The sequence below is a fragment of the Otolemur garnettii genome, unplaced genomic scaffold (assembly GCF_000181295.1).
Source record: "Otolemur garnettii isolate 467f Iridium unplaced genomic scaffold, OtoGar3 scaffold00026, whole genome shotgun sequence".
In the NCBI taxonomy this organism is placed as follows: domain Eukaryota; kingdom Metazoa; phylum Chordata; class Mammalia; order Primates; family Galagidae; genus Otolemur; species Otolemur garnettii.
Window position 1 is genome coordinate 10,140,803 of NW_003852421.1, and position 12,237 is coordinate 10,153,039.

Sequence of the window (12,237 nt, forward strand, 5' to 3'; positions counted from 1 at the left end):
GAACCCGCCACCCCAGGTGTATGTGGCTGGCGCCCCAGCCGCTTGAGCCACAGGCGCCGAGCCAACATTGAAGTCTTAAACCATACTGTAAAACTTAAACTGGTGGTGATAACCAAAGAAATCCTAATAAGCAATTTCACGACTCTATTATATGTTAAACCTACCAAAGCAGGATTAAGGTAGTAGTGCCCCATACATTTTTTTATTACTGTTAGTGAGGTAGCCTTCTGAAAAGAAATATGGCAAGATGTAGCAAGAGCCATAGTAATGTTCATGTTCTTTGCCTCAATAATTCTATGTCTAGGACTTTATCTCTGTGGAATAATTTTAAGGAAGAAACAGAACAACATGTATAAAGGTCACTAAAGCATCTGACATAAAAGCAAAAAGAAATATTGTCACATTATGGGTTATTTTTTATTTTAAAGAAAAAAATTACCTCAGTGGAAATAATTTCTGAGGGAAATGTGACATTATTTCAGGAGGATTCTCAAACTGTACTTACAATTGGCTTAAAATCTGGAGCAGTTTCTAAATAGGGTGAATCTAAATGGTTCTGTTTCTCCTTCAGTTACTAGATTAAAAGCTCCCTGCAGGCTGAGGCTGCTCACTCATAACTGACCCTCCTACAGTCCTCCACAGCTGAACACACGTGCAACCTCATGGCGAAGTCATTCTCTACGGAGGTATATATGGCTCAGAAGCTTAAGCAAATCCAAAAACATTAAAGATTCTTAAAAAGCCCTACAATCCCATGTGATCTGAAGTGAAGAATAAAAAGAATGTCTAAACCTCAACTACAGCAAATCATCCAGCTTTCATGTTGCCTCAAAATCATCCAGCTTTCTTTTTTTGGTACTTAGAAGGTGGATCAGTTACTCATCCTTATCAAGCAAGATAAGCTTGGGAAGTGAGAGGAAAGCAACTCAGAATGTCAGGACAGTCTCTGAAGGCTGTTGGTATTTGCTTAGAATACAGGGTTCAAAAATCAAAGCCATCTACATTCTTCAGACGAAGATAAATTACATCTTCATGTAATTCAGTGTATAATCAAGGAATAGCTTTGAGGATTGGTCATGCAATGCCATTTTCTAAGCTCTATGCACATTTGAATCACAGACACAGTAAGAGGATGGAGTGTAATCTTAAATTTTTAAAGGTACCACACAAATCACATTTCTTCACACTGTTCAGTTAGCCTAACAGTGTAACAAGAAAAAAAGTCAATGACCCAGGATAAAAAAGCCTAAGAATTTTTACAAACATTTCATATTCCCAAATATCTCCTAAAACAGTACCCAAAGTATGATCCAGGGACACCTGGGCCCAAAACCCTTTCAGGAGGTCTGTGAAGCCAAAACTACTGTCATAGTAATACTCAGATATTCCTTGCTTTTTTTCACTTTCATTCTCTCATGACTAGACAGTACAGTCTTCCAGAGGCTACATGATGTGTCATATCACAACAGATTAAGTGCAGAGGAACATATGAGATCTAACTCATCTTCTATTAGACCAACCATTAAAGAGACTTGCAAAAATATAAAGCAATGCCATTTTCTTTTTCTTTGGTTTGGGGAAGATTTGTTATTTTAAAATTGTTTTTTTGTTTTTTTTGTTTTTTTTTTTTTGGAGACAGAGCCTCAAGCTGTCCCCCTGGGTAGAGTACCATGGCTTCACTGCTCACAGCAACCTCCAACTCCTGGGCTCAAGCTAATCTCCTGCCTCAGCCTCCCAAGTAGCTGGGACCACAGACGCCTGCCACAACGCCCGGCTATTTTTTGGTTGCAGCCATTATTGTTGTTTGGCAGGCCCGGGCTGGATTCAAACCCGCCACCTTAAGTGTATGTGGCTGGCGCCTTAGCCACTTGAGCCACAGGTGCTGAGCCTTAAAATTGTTTTAATTTCTAATATGGTGGGCGGTACACGTGGCTCAGTGAGTAGGGCGCCGGACCCATATACGGAGGGTAGCGGGTTCAAATCCAGCCCCCACCAAACTGCACAAAAAAATAGCCAGGCATTGTGGTGGGTGCCTGTAGTCCCAGCTACTTGGGAAGCTGAGGCAAGAGAATCACCTAAGCCCAAGAGCTGGAGGTTGCTGTGAGCTGTGATGCCACAGCACTCTACTGAGGGCAACAGAGTGAGACTCTGTCTCAAAAAAATAAATAAAAATTTCTAATATGATAAATGTCAATAGATGTAACCCAAATATACAAAAACTATGTGGGAATCCTTCAAAATTTTTTAAAAGATTCAGGCACTAAAAAAGGTCAGAACCACTGCCCTAAAACATCCTCAGTACCTACTATAGTAGTTAGTACTCAGTTTCCCAAAGGGATTATTTTAGACACCTAAATTAATGCAAAGCCTATGTGTGAAGTTTCTTATTCACACTCCTGATACCAGAAAAAGTTCTCTAAAGTTGCAGAGTGATAAAAATCCTCAATTTGGAAAAACCAGCTATACTTTTCACAATTCAACTTCAATTTAATCAGCATATACTGACTACCTAGGTGGTACGCATTGAGGTGTACACATTAGGAAAACATAAAAAAGAAAGAAAAGAAAAATACAAACATTTAAAAGAGGAGAAGTTAAAGGACATAGTCTGACCTCAAGGAAATCTTAATCTCCTAAGGCAAATGTGGATAGCCACTTTCCTGGTATATGAACATCTGATTTGACTTTTAAAATGAAAACTTATTTCAATTACATAATTCACCAATTATTTTTTATTTAGCATAAAAGTAGTTTAACTTTTTTTGATAACTCAGGTCACCATTAGAAATAGCAGTTACTGTACTATTTAGTAGATAAGAGTACTAAACATGGTAAATACACCTCTCTTCTCACCTAAACTATTGAAAATGTAAGATTCTGCACCTTTAACTTTCATAGCCACCACCCTAGACCAGGCAGATATTGTCTGTGCCTGTGCTGTACTGAGGCTACAGAGTAGGCAGATTTTTTTGTTACTGATCTTACACAGGTATACTATGTTAGGTACTACTATTGCTGACTGGTGCAGTATCAGTACTCCTTATCTGAAATGCTTCAGATCAGAAGTGTTTCAGATTTTGGATTTTTAAATTTTAGAATATTTACCAATTGAGAATCCCTAATCTAAAAATCCAAAATCTGAAATGCTCCAATGAACATATCCTTGAACATCACAGTGGCACTCAAAGTTTCATATTTTAGAGATTATGGATTTCTGAATTTAGAGATACTCAACCTATGTTAACTCTCAATTCAGGTTAGGAAGAGATGGCAAGAGTCTTTTGCCCTTTCCTACCATAACCAAGAGTCAGCCTCCAGGCCACCTTATGTATCTCCCCTTTGTTTTGTATGTATCTTCCAAAACATTTAGGAGAAAATGTTTATTATCAAACCAATTGTTGAAAAGTCACAACATCTCTACAACTAACTGCAATGCTGACTTAAAGTTGGAGAATACCCCTCTATCTTCAAATGATAAATAAAACTGTAGCTAATATACTATTTAAATGTTATCCATCTCACCATTTAATGGACATCAATCCAGAAAAGACTTTACAATGTATTGTAACCATTCCAGCTATTAAAGATGACCCAACTGTTTAATCCCCATTGAAATGAAAACCATGCATTACACATCGAAATTGCTGCAACCCCAAACAATGTTTACAAAATAGGAGTACCTCAAACTTAGAACTTTATCAGCAAACTCACATTTCTCCTAACAAAAATTGCTAATTTTATAGCTGAGAAAACTAAGAATTAAACTAAGTTGACAAATGACAAATAAAGCCTTAAGTAGCAGAACTGAAATTTAACCCACATTTTTTTACTTGAAGTCCAAAGCTCTTTCCAGTAGAGCTGCCTACTACCACCAAATGTTTCCATTCTTAAATAAGGAAGGGAGCTGAGGGGAAGTTAAAGTTCCCCAACAAAAATTTCTAGTACTTTGATGTTTTTCAAAACTACATTTCAGTTCCTTTGACATATTTAAAGTATTTCAAAGAAAAATATATTCACCTTCAACATTTTTTTATTTGCTGTGTTCTTGCCGCATTCTCTCCTCAGCTGTTCACTCATTGCTTGCAGCTCTCTTCCAAAGTGGATCATTCTTTCTATGGCAGCCTGACTTCCTCCACACAACTGGCGTCGTAACTGACTTGAATCAACTTCTGTAAACAAAATAGACAAGTGGTTTACTACTATATGGAATGGAGTATAATAAAAACATGAACATAAATGTCTTATAACATTTTATACAATTTTTTTTCTTTTTTCAGTTTTTGGCCGGGGCTAGGTTTGAACCCACCACCTCCAGCATACTGGGCCAGCGTCCTACTCCTTTGAACACAGGCACCGCCCCATTTTATACAATTTATTTAGAAACTACTACCTATTATTTCATCTAAATATGCAGATTTGTAAAAATTTATTTGTAATCTAATGTGGAACTTTGCAGCCAAAAGCTATACCATTATCTAGGTCTCAAGAGTCTGGGATCCAATTTCTAACATGCAGCTGCGAGTCAGAAGACAACCTTTCTAAGTTAGAATGCACATAATATGCCACAGAAAAATTTAGGAAAAATTAAGCCTAATTCTCTAAAACTACATTAAGCAACATTTTAAGTAAAGAAAAAGTTAGTACTTGCTTCTCAGGCTGCTTTAACTGACATAAAACAGAAATGTAACAAAATGATCCTGGAAGCTAAGAGAGGCTGACTAACAAAAACACAGAACACATCCTGTAATACTAATCAAACAGACTAATTATACTACTTTTACAGAAATACTTTTAGAAAATAATATATTATCTCGATTGACCATTATCACTAATCAATAGTGTAATTGTACAAGTTATTAAAAACAATAATATATAAATTATTACTATGATGAAGATGAGGATAATGGTAAACATTTACCAAGTATTTTGTACTATTAGATTTTCAGATTAACTCATTTACTTTCACAATGACTTATGAGGTGGTTATTATTATACCCATTTTACAGATGAAGAAACCACAGCAGAGTGGTAGTAATCTGTTCAAGGTCAGACAGCTAGTAAGTAGCAGTTGCAGAAATCAAATGTAGGTAGTTTGGCTCTAGAATTCCTGCTCTTACTCACTATACTTAAATTATTACTCTTTGGAAGGTAAGGTGGCTGACATCATAGAGTAAAATAGGGTTGCCTTTTCAAAATAATTTGAATAAATACTTTTTAATCTCAAAATACTAACAAATCTAAAAGTTGCCATAGAATCCCAACAAATAAACATTTTATGAGCTTTAATAATTCTTACTTTCCATTTATGAGAAAGTTTGCTGGTGGTTTAATGTCATGGTACAATTTACTTGAAAAGTTGTATACAAAATAAAATTATGTAAGCTAACATATTTTTGAGCTACACATTTTTGTTGTTGCTGTTTTTTATTTTCGGGTTTTCTGGTGAGGGAGGTCATGCTTAAGCACCTACCATGTACCACACACAGTACAATGCACAGTCACACACTTCCATTAAGTTAAACAAATTTAAGAAAATATTTGATTAGAATTTGTAAAATCATATCTATCCATTTCCCCTTATTGGCTAGATTGAAAAGAAGTATAAGAATTTTTCCTATCACCAACCTTAAATACCCTACAGGTTGAACACTAAAAGTTACTACTAGATTAATGACAGCACTCAAATTGACCCTAAGTGGACAGTTCAGCAAAGAAAACTGTCTGGCACTTAATTTCAGAAGTTAACTCAAAAAGTAACTACTTGCTCTAGCAACTCACTCTTAGGAGAAAGCTTAAGTAATATCTATTGCTGTCAAATCCTATGCCACAAACATCTTTAAATTTGGTTTATGCTCATCAGCTGTGAATCAGTACAAGTAAAAACATAACCTTGTAGCCATCATTTTTTATTAAAAATGTAAGAAATATCACTGCAGACCCATTTCGGTGTCACAATCTTCCATTTCGTGGTCATGTTTAGAGCTACCATTTAGGAAACCATTGGATGAAGTTTCTCCAACTCCATTGGAGTAGTGATCTGTTTCCATGTCTACATCATTACTGAAAATGAAAAAACAAACCTAATTTTAGAAATATCACACTTGCAGCTTAGTTAAAATAAATTACTACTCAACTATGTAGCCTACTTATAAACTAACTTCATAAAGCAATAGCAATCTGTAAAAAAGGTATTTTGTTAAATCTTGAATGTATTTAAAGACACTGACTTTTAACCAATTTCTACCCTGGAGATAAGGGAGGGAAAAAAGTACAAGTACTAAAATGTAGTGATTTTATGACTTTACACCAGTATGGAGAAATCACACTTCAGCATAATAGAACCATTACTCAAACTCACTCCTGCACTTGTTAACTGTAGCCCCAGCATTCATTTCCAGCATGTCAGGGAAAGACCTCACTCTCAAAACAAACTAGTAAATGTCACACCTAGAACTTGTTTATCTCTTCCTGCCCTCCTAATTCAATCTTCTTCTAGAGCAGTGATTTTCTACCCGTATGCCACAGCACGCTGGTGTGCCAAGAGAGAATTTTAGGTGTGCTGAGAAAAATTTTAAAGATCATTAATTGTTTTTGAAAGAAGTTCAAAGCACAGTAAGTGTATTCTTTTTTAAATTCTTTTCTTTTTTGATCAACATAATTAAGTGTGCTGCTGGAGTTTAATTATAGGTGCAAGTGTGCCATGAGATAAAAAAAAAAAAATATGGCAAAACACTGCTCTAGACCGGGCACAGTGGCTCACGCCTGTAATCCCAGCAGTTGGGAGGCCAAAGCGGGTGGATCGCCTAAGCTTACAAGTACCAGCCTGAGTAAGAGCAAGACCACGCCTCTAAAAAATAGCCAGGTGTTGTGGCAGGCGCCTCTAGTTCCAGCTACTTGGGAGGCTGAGGCAAGAGGATCGCTTAAGTCTTCAAGAGTCTGAGGTTGCTGTGAGTTCTGACACTATGGCACTCTACCAAGGGTGACAAAATGAGACTCTTGTGTCAAAACAAAAACAAAAACAAAACAAACAACAAAGAAAACACTGTTCTAGACCCAAGGGTGTCCAGCCTGCTCCTGCAGGTTGAATTAGGTTGAACCTTATCTATGGTGTGGGATATCAGGCAAAGTATACACGGACCTTTTTTTGCTAATAATCAGCTTTTGTTAGTGTTTCTGTATTTAATGTGTGGCCCAATCAGGGAAGGAAAAAAAGCTGGCTATCCCTGTATAATCTAGCCTATATTTTAATAGTTGATTATTTTTTTCCTTATTACTTGAAAAATACACTCTGTCAAAGGTGATAATAACTTTAAAAACAACTCAGTCTCATCATTCCATACCTTTTAAGTAACCAACTCTATCTCTTCTCTTTCACAGGCTACCTTTCTGGCCAAATCTCAATTTTCAAATCATTTTCTTGGATTTCAGTTTCCACTCACTCCATACTGAAGGAATAAGTATGGATCGGTAACTATCTATGGACAGATTTGTCAGTGTCCAGCCTTCAGACCCACGCTCTTAGATGCAACAGTAAATGTCTAATCTTTCAGATTTCTTCTATGAAGATATAAGTAATAACTATTTAATTCAGAGGTAAACACTTGAAAATTTAGAAAATGTGTATATATAAATGACCTTTCTCATCACAAAAGCAACATTCATTTGTAGGAAAAAACAATACAGGTGAGCAAAAAATACTATGTATCACGCCCTCAGAGGCAACCACTGGTGAACACCTTTGGGCGTACGTGCATGCCAACACTCCCATTAGTAAAACTTGTAAGGGAAAAAGACACAGACATTTGTAGAGAAGGGGGAACTGGCCACAGAACTCCAGACCAGATTTATTCAGCCAGAAAAGCTTGATTATCTTGACAAGCCTTGCAAATGGTAAAAATAAAATTAAAAATGTTTAATGAAAATTCATAAAATCCTAATTTTTAGGGGTCTTAAATACTAACCCTTTTTTCTTTTTTGACAATTCAGTTTAGTATCTGAGAGGCATCCGTTCATTTAACACACATTTAAAAGCCACTGAGGTATGATTTATGTTAGGTGCCAAGGATATTATGGAACAGCATATGGCTTCAAATAGCAAAAAGACTGTAAAAAGCTAATTAGGTTATTATATCACAGCGAGATCATGATCAATACTATGATGAAAGTTAATCCCAAGGAGCAATACAACATTCGGTGGGGATGTAAATCCAGGAACACATCCTGAAAGATCATCAGAACTTAAGATTTTACAGCTTCAACAGAAGTGATCGAGTGAGGGAGGGTAGGGAGAAGAGCATTTTAGATGGCAGGGGGTATAATGAAAAAAGCACAAGTTTGCAAGTCAAATCCTGGGAAGGCGCCTCAACTCTGCAACTTACTAGCTACTATTATTAATCTGTAAAAAGTCATTTATGTTTTTCATATCCGGCTCTACATCTGTAAAATGGTATAAATAGTTATTATGATTACTTCGCCTACTTCACAATATTGTTATAAGAGCCACTGTCAACAACAAAATAACTGTTACTGTTTAACAGTTTAAAGTGGTCCAAAAGTTCCTTTCCCTTCTACCAGAGGCACAAAGGAGGATGCGACGTCATCAGCCCTTTCTGTTAGGATTGCTTCCCTGAACTCAGGTGATCACAGGTCTCTTTAGTAACTTCCTGCCCTGAGGACAGTATTTAAGGGTAAAACCCACAAATTGACTGTAATCTTACCCTCAAACAATGGAAGAACCCCCTTATCAATGATAAAATACCAATGTACTTTGTGTATATTATAAAGTAAATGAACTACTAAAGGCTTAATGTTTTTAATTTCCATATTTGATTTTATATTTTCCAGTATGTCATCTCTGATACAAAAAGACATCCCTGACCTACTTGACACAAGATAACCACTTTTTCTGGTGTTCTCATACCACTTTTGGGGTCCGCCATTATAACTTGTATAAATCACACAACACCATCAGTTTAGCAAATTTCTCTCAGGTGTGACAGATAATCCAGACATTTTCATTATTCTCCAAATTTTCAAATACAGATTTTTTTTTCCATAGATTCCTTTCTGCAGAATCCTATTTCCATTAAGATTCCATGCTAAAAGTTAGGATCCTTCTAACTTTAGTAAGAAAATGTTGAATTGATGACCATGACAGAAAATGCAGTATGACCAACTGGTTCATGTTATAAAGCCCAAACCAGCAACAAACTGATTCAGATGCTGGATGATGTACACAGACTAAATTCACAAGAACTTGCTCTAGCACAGTATTTAATTCAAAAGATTTCACTTCATGAACTTTTAGGTTTCATGAAAATGTCAAGGGCCAGACTATACTGACAGAGACATATCTTCTCTCAAAGTTCTTTAAAGTTAGACACCATACCTAACAGAATGTCTGAGACACAACAAGTTTATCAATACAATTCCATTCTGTTTACTAGATGATTTAACCACCTGCTACAGGCAAACTATGTAAAGAGTCTTTCAAAAAAGCATTCTTTGTAAAGTTAGCCATTTTAAATTCAGAAAGCATTCTATATATTTACATCAAAAAAACCCACACATAAAGGAAAAATAAGCTATAATCTTTTTTAAGTAAGAGTCCTGCTCTGTTGTCCTGAACATAGAGCAATGGCATCATCATAGCTCACAGCAACCTCAAACTCCAAGGTTCAAGTGATCCTCCTGCATCAGCCTCCAAAGTAGCTAGAAGTACAGGCGCACCATGACACCCAGCTAGTTTTTTGATTATTAGTAGAGACAGGGTCTCACTCTTGATCAGGCTGGTCTTGAACTCCTGACCTCAAATGATTTTTCTGCCTTGGCTTCCCATAGTGCCAGGATTATAGGTGTGGATAACTATACTCGGCCCACCTTATATTAATATTAGAGGTTAAATATACCACTACATCTTAATCCAAAAACATAACAAATGGCATTTGTGATTATTTGTATAGATCTGTGTTAGTAGGAAGATGATGCATAACCTTAAATCTGTCCTTATAATTTTACTTGAGGGAAAAGGACAGCAGAGAAAGAGAAAGGAACTAAGGAAAGAGTTCATGTACATAGTTAAGAAACTGAAAAGCTTTAGGGAACTGATTCCCTACTCTTTCATTCTCTGTGGGCTTGGGAACCCCCAGACTCCCACTATATGCCATAGAATTCAAGTTCTTTCAAATTTATCACAATGCTGGCACTCACAACTAGGTTGCTTATATTAACACAAGAGCTGATGAAGTCACTTACCTGGTGAAGTTATTAACTTGCTGTGATCTTGACATATTTATACTGTTCAGTTCTGGTACATTCAAATTGGATGACTGGTGTTTACTATGACAATATGATTGATGTGCTTTATTAGATATTACACCATTACTACAACTTTCAAAACCTAGGGGGAAAAAAGAAAAAAATACCACATAGAAGTAGAAATAAACACTAATTATTGATTAGGTTGTAAATAATGTCTCTATATTTTGATTTTGTATTTAAGACTTACAGAATTTAAGAGTCAATGGACTACTTAAGTAAACTTTGAAAGAATAGTAAGAATATTTAATTGTGTGGCTGTAACTATGACCTCTTCTACCAAGGAAGAGGCTTACCTGTGATCTCACTTAACCTTCACAATCCCCCTCCATGACAGTATTGCCTGCACCTTCATCATCATCCCTATTTTACATGAGAATACACTGAGGCTCAGAATTTGTCCAAACCTGATATTTACATTGAAGAGGAATGGTAGCCAAGGATACAGACATGAGAATCATCCTTAAAGTGAACAGGGAGGTGATGTAGTTAAACTGACATGAAGTAATGTTGGAAGGATATATACTGACTGTGAGCAAAAGCAAAGGTGCTACTCTACAAAAGGAAACATTACCTAACTTATTTTAGAAAATTAAATGTATAGAGAAAAAGTAACATCTTGGGAAACTGAGAACACCAAAAGCCACAGAAAGCAATACTGGTGAGCCAAAAGAAAATGGGAGAAAATGAAATGGACAGAGTCAAGTCTTGAGAGAGGCTTAGTTGGGGGAAAAATAAGAGAGACAGGCAGCCAGTGAGGTTTGGTTATGGGGTAGCATAAGATTTCACAACCAGATCACCTTAAATTTATACTTTATTAAAACACATGATTACCTTTTTATTGCTAAATATCAATTATTTAATTCTAGTGATGATTCATTTTGAATGTTCATTTACAGAGATATGTTAATGGCTGACTCTCAGAAATAGTTTTTTTTTTTTTTTAAAGAGCCAGGTCCTTGCTTACCTTCCCAGTCTGGAGTGCAGTGGCATGATCGTAACTCACTACAGCCTTAAACATTTGGGTTCAAGCAATGCTCCTGCCTCAGCCTCCCGAGTAGCTGAGTCTATGGGCATATGCCGCTATACCTGGCTAATATTTCTATTTTTTGTAGCGACAGGGTATCTTGCTTTTGCTCAGGATGGTCTCAAACTCCTGACCTCAAACAATGATCCTGCCTTGGCCTCCCAGAATGCTGAGATTACAGCATGAGTCACTGCACCCAGGCAGAAACAACTATTCTTTAAGTTACTTCTGAGTACTGATAACTTTATGAATCTGAACCTGTAGATTTTTATCCAGAACATCCTGAAATCAAGTAAACATTTACAAAACAGCTACAAAGAAAACATGTAGACTAAAAAAAGTTTTAGTTCAAAATTATAAAGGGTAAAAATTTAAAAAGAATGTCAGAAGAGTGAATCTCACCAGAAAAATGTGCAGTACTTCCTTTGCCTGATGCTAAATTGTGGATATTCACTCCGTGGCTGGGACTCATACTTGGACTACTAAAAGGTCGAGGACTAACAGGATAACTATCTTGTGATTTTGGACTTCGGCCTCCCAAACATCGTACTTCACTATCTGTACCATTCACCATTTCTATAAACTGACGCACTCTAAAAGAGAAAGGAAAAATTTGCTTAGACATTATCTCCAAATGGCCTTTTTGAAAACAGTTTAAAAGCTTTTATTTATCAGTAAGTTCAGTTTTTAGATGGTAAGCTAAAAATATTAAATATGGTGTCATATACTGCATTGGTTAGAATTCTAAAATTTCCAGAGAAATTAAAGAGTGTAATATTAAAAACATTATAATATTAATAGTATTCTCTCCTGTGATCAAGAGTTACTAAGAAAATTAAAATTTATCTGTAGTTGCAAAAAACAAAATATAGACTTCTTTTTTTTTTTTTTTT

General features: G+C 36.0%; 1 protein-coding gene across 2 annotated transcripts in view; it reads right to left on the bottom strand.

Moving 5' to 3' along the window:
• Positions 1 to 12,237, bottom strand: part of RANBP9 (RAN binding protein 9) — a 92,266-nt gene that overhangs the window by 6,640 nt on the left and 73,389 nt on the right. For both annotated transcript variants that reach the window (XM_023512274.1, XM_023512275.1), the window contains exons 9-12: positions 11,747 to 11,937; positions 10,255 to 10,399; positions 5,939 to 6,060; positions 4,018 to 4,169 (exon numbers count right to left, since the gene is read on the bottom strand). In XM_023512274.1, the coding sequence (XP_023368042.1) occupies positions 4,018 to 4,169; positions 5,939 to 6,060; positions 10,255 to 10,399; positions 11,747 to 11,937 (610 nt within the window). The remainder of the gene's footprint in view (positions 1 to 4,017; positions 4,170 to 5,938; positions 6,061 to 10,254; positions 10,400 to 11,746; positions 11,938 to 12,237) is intronic.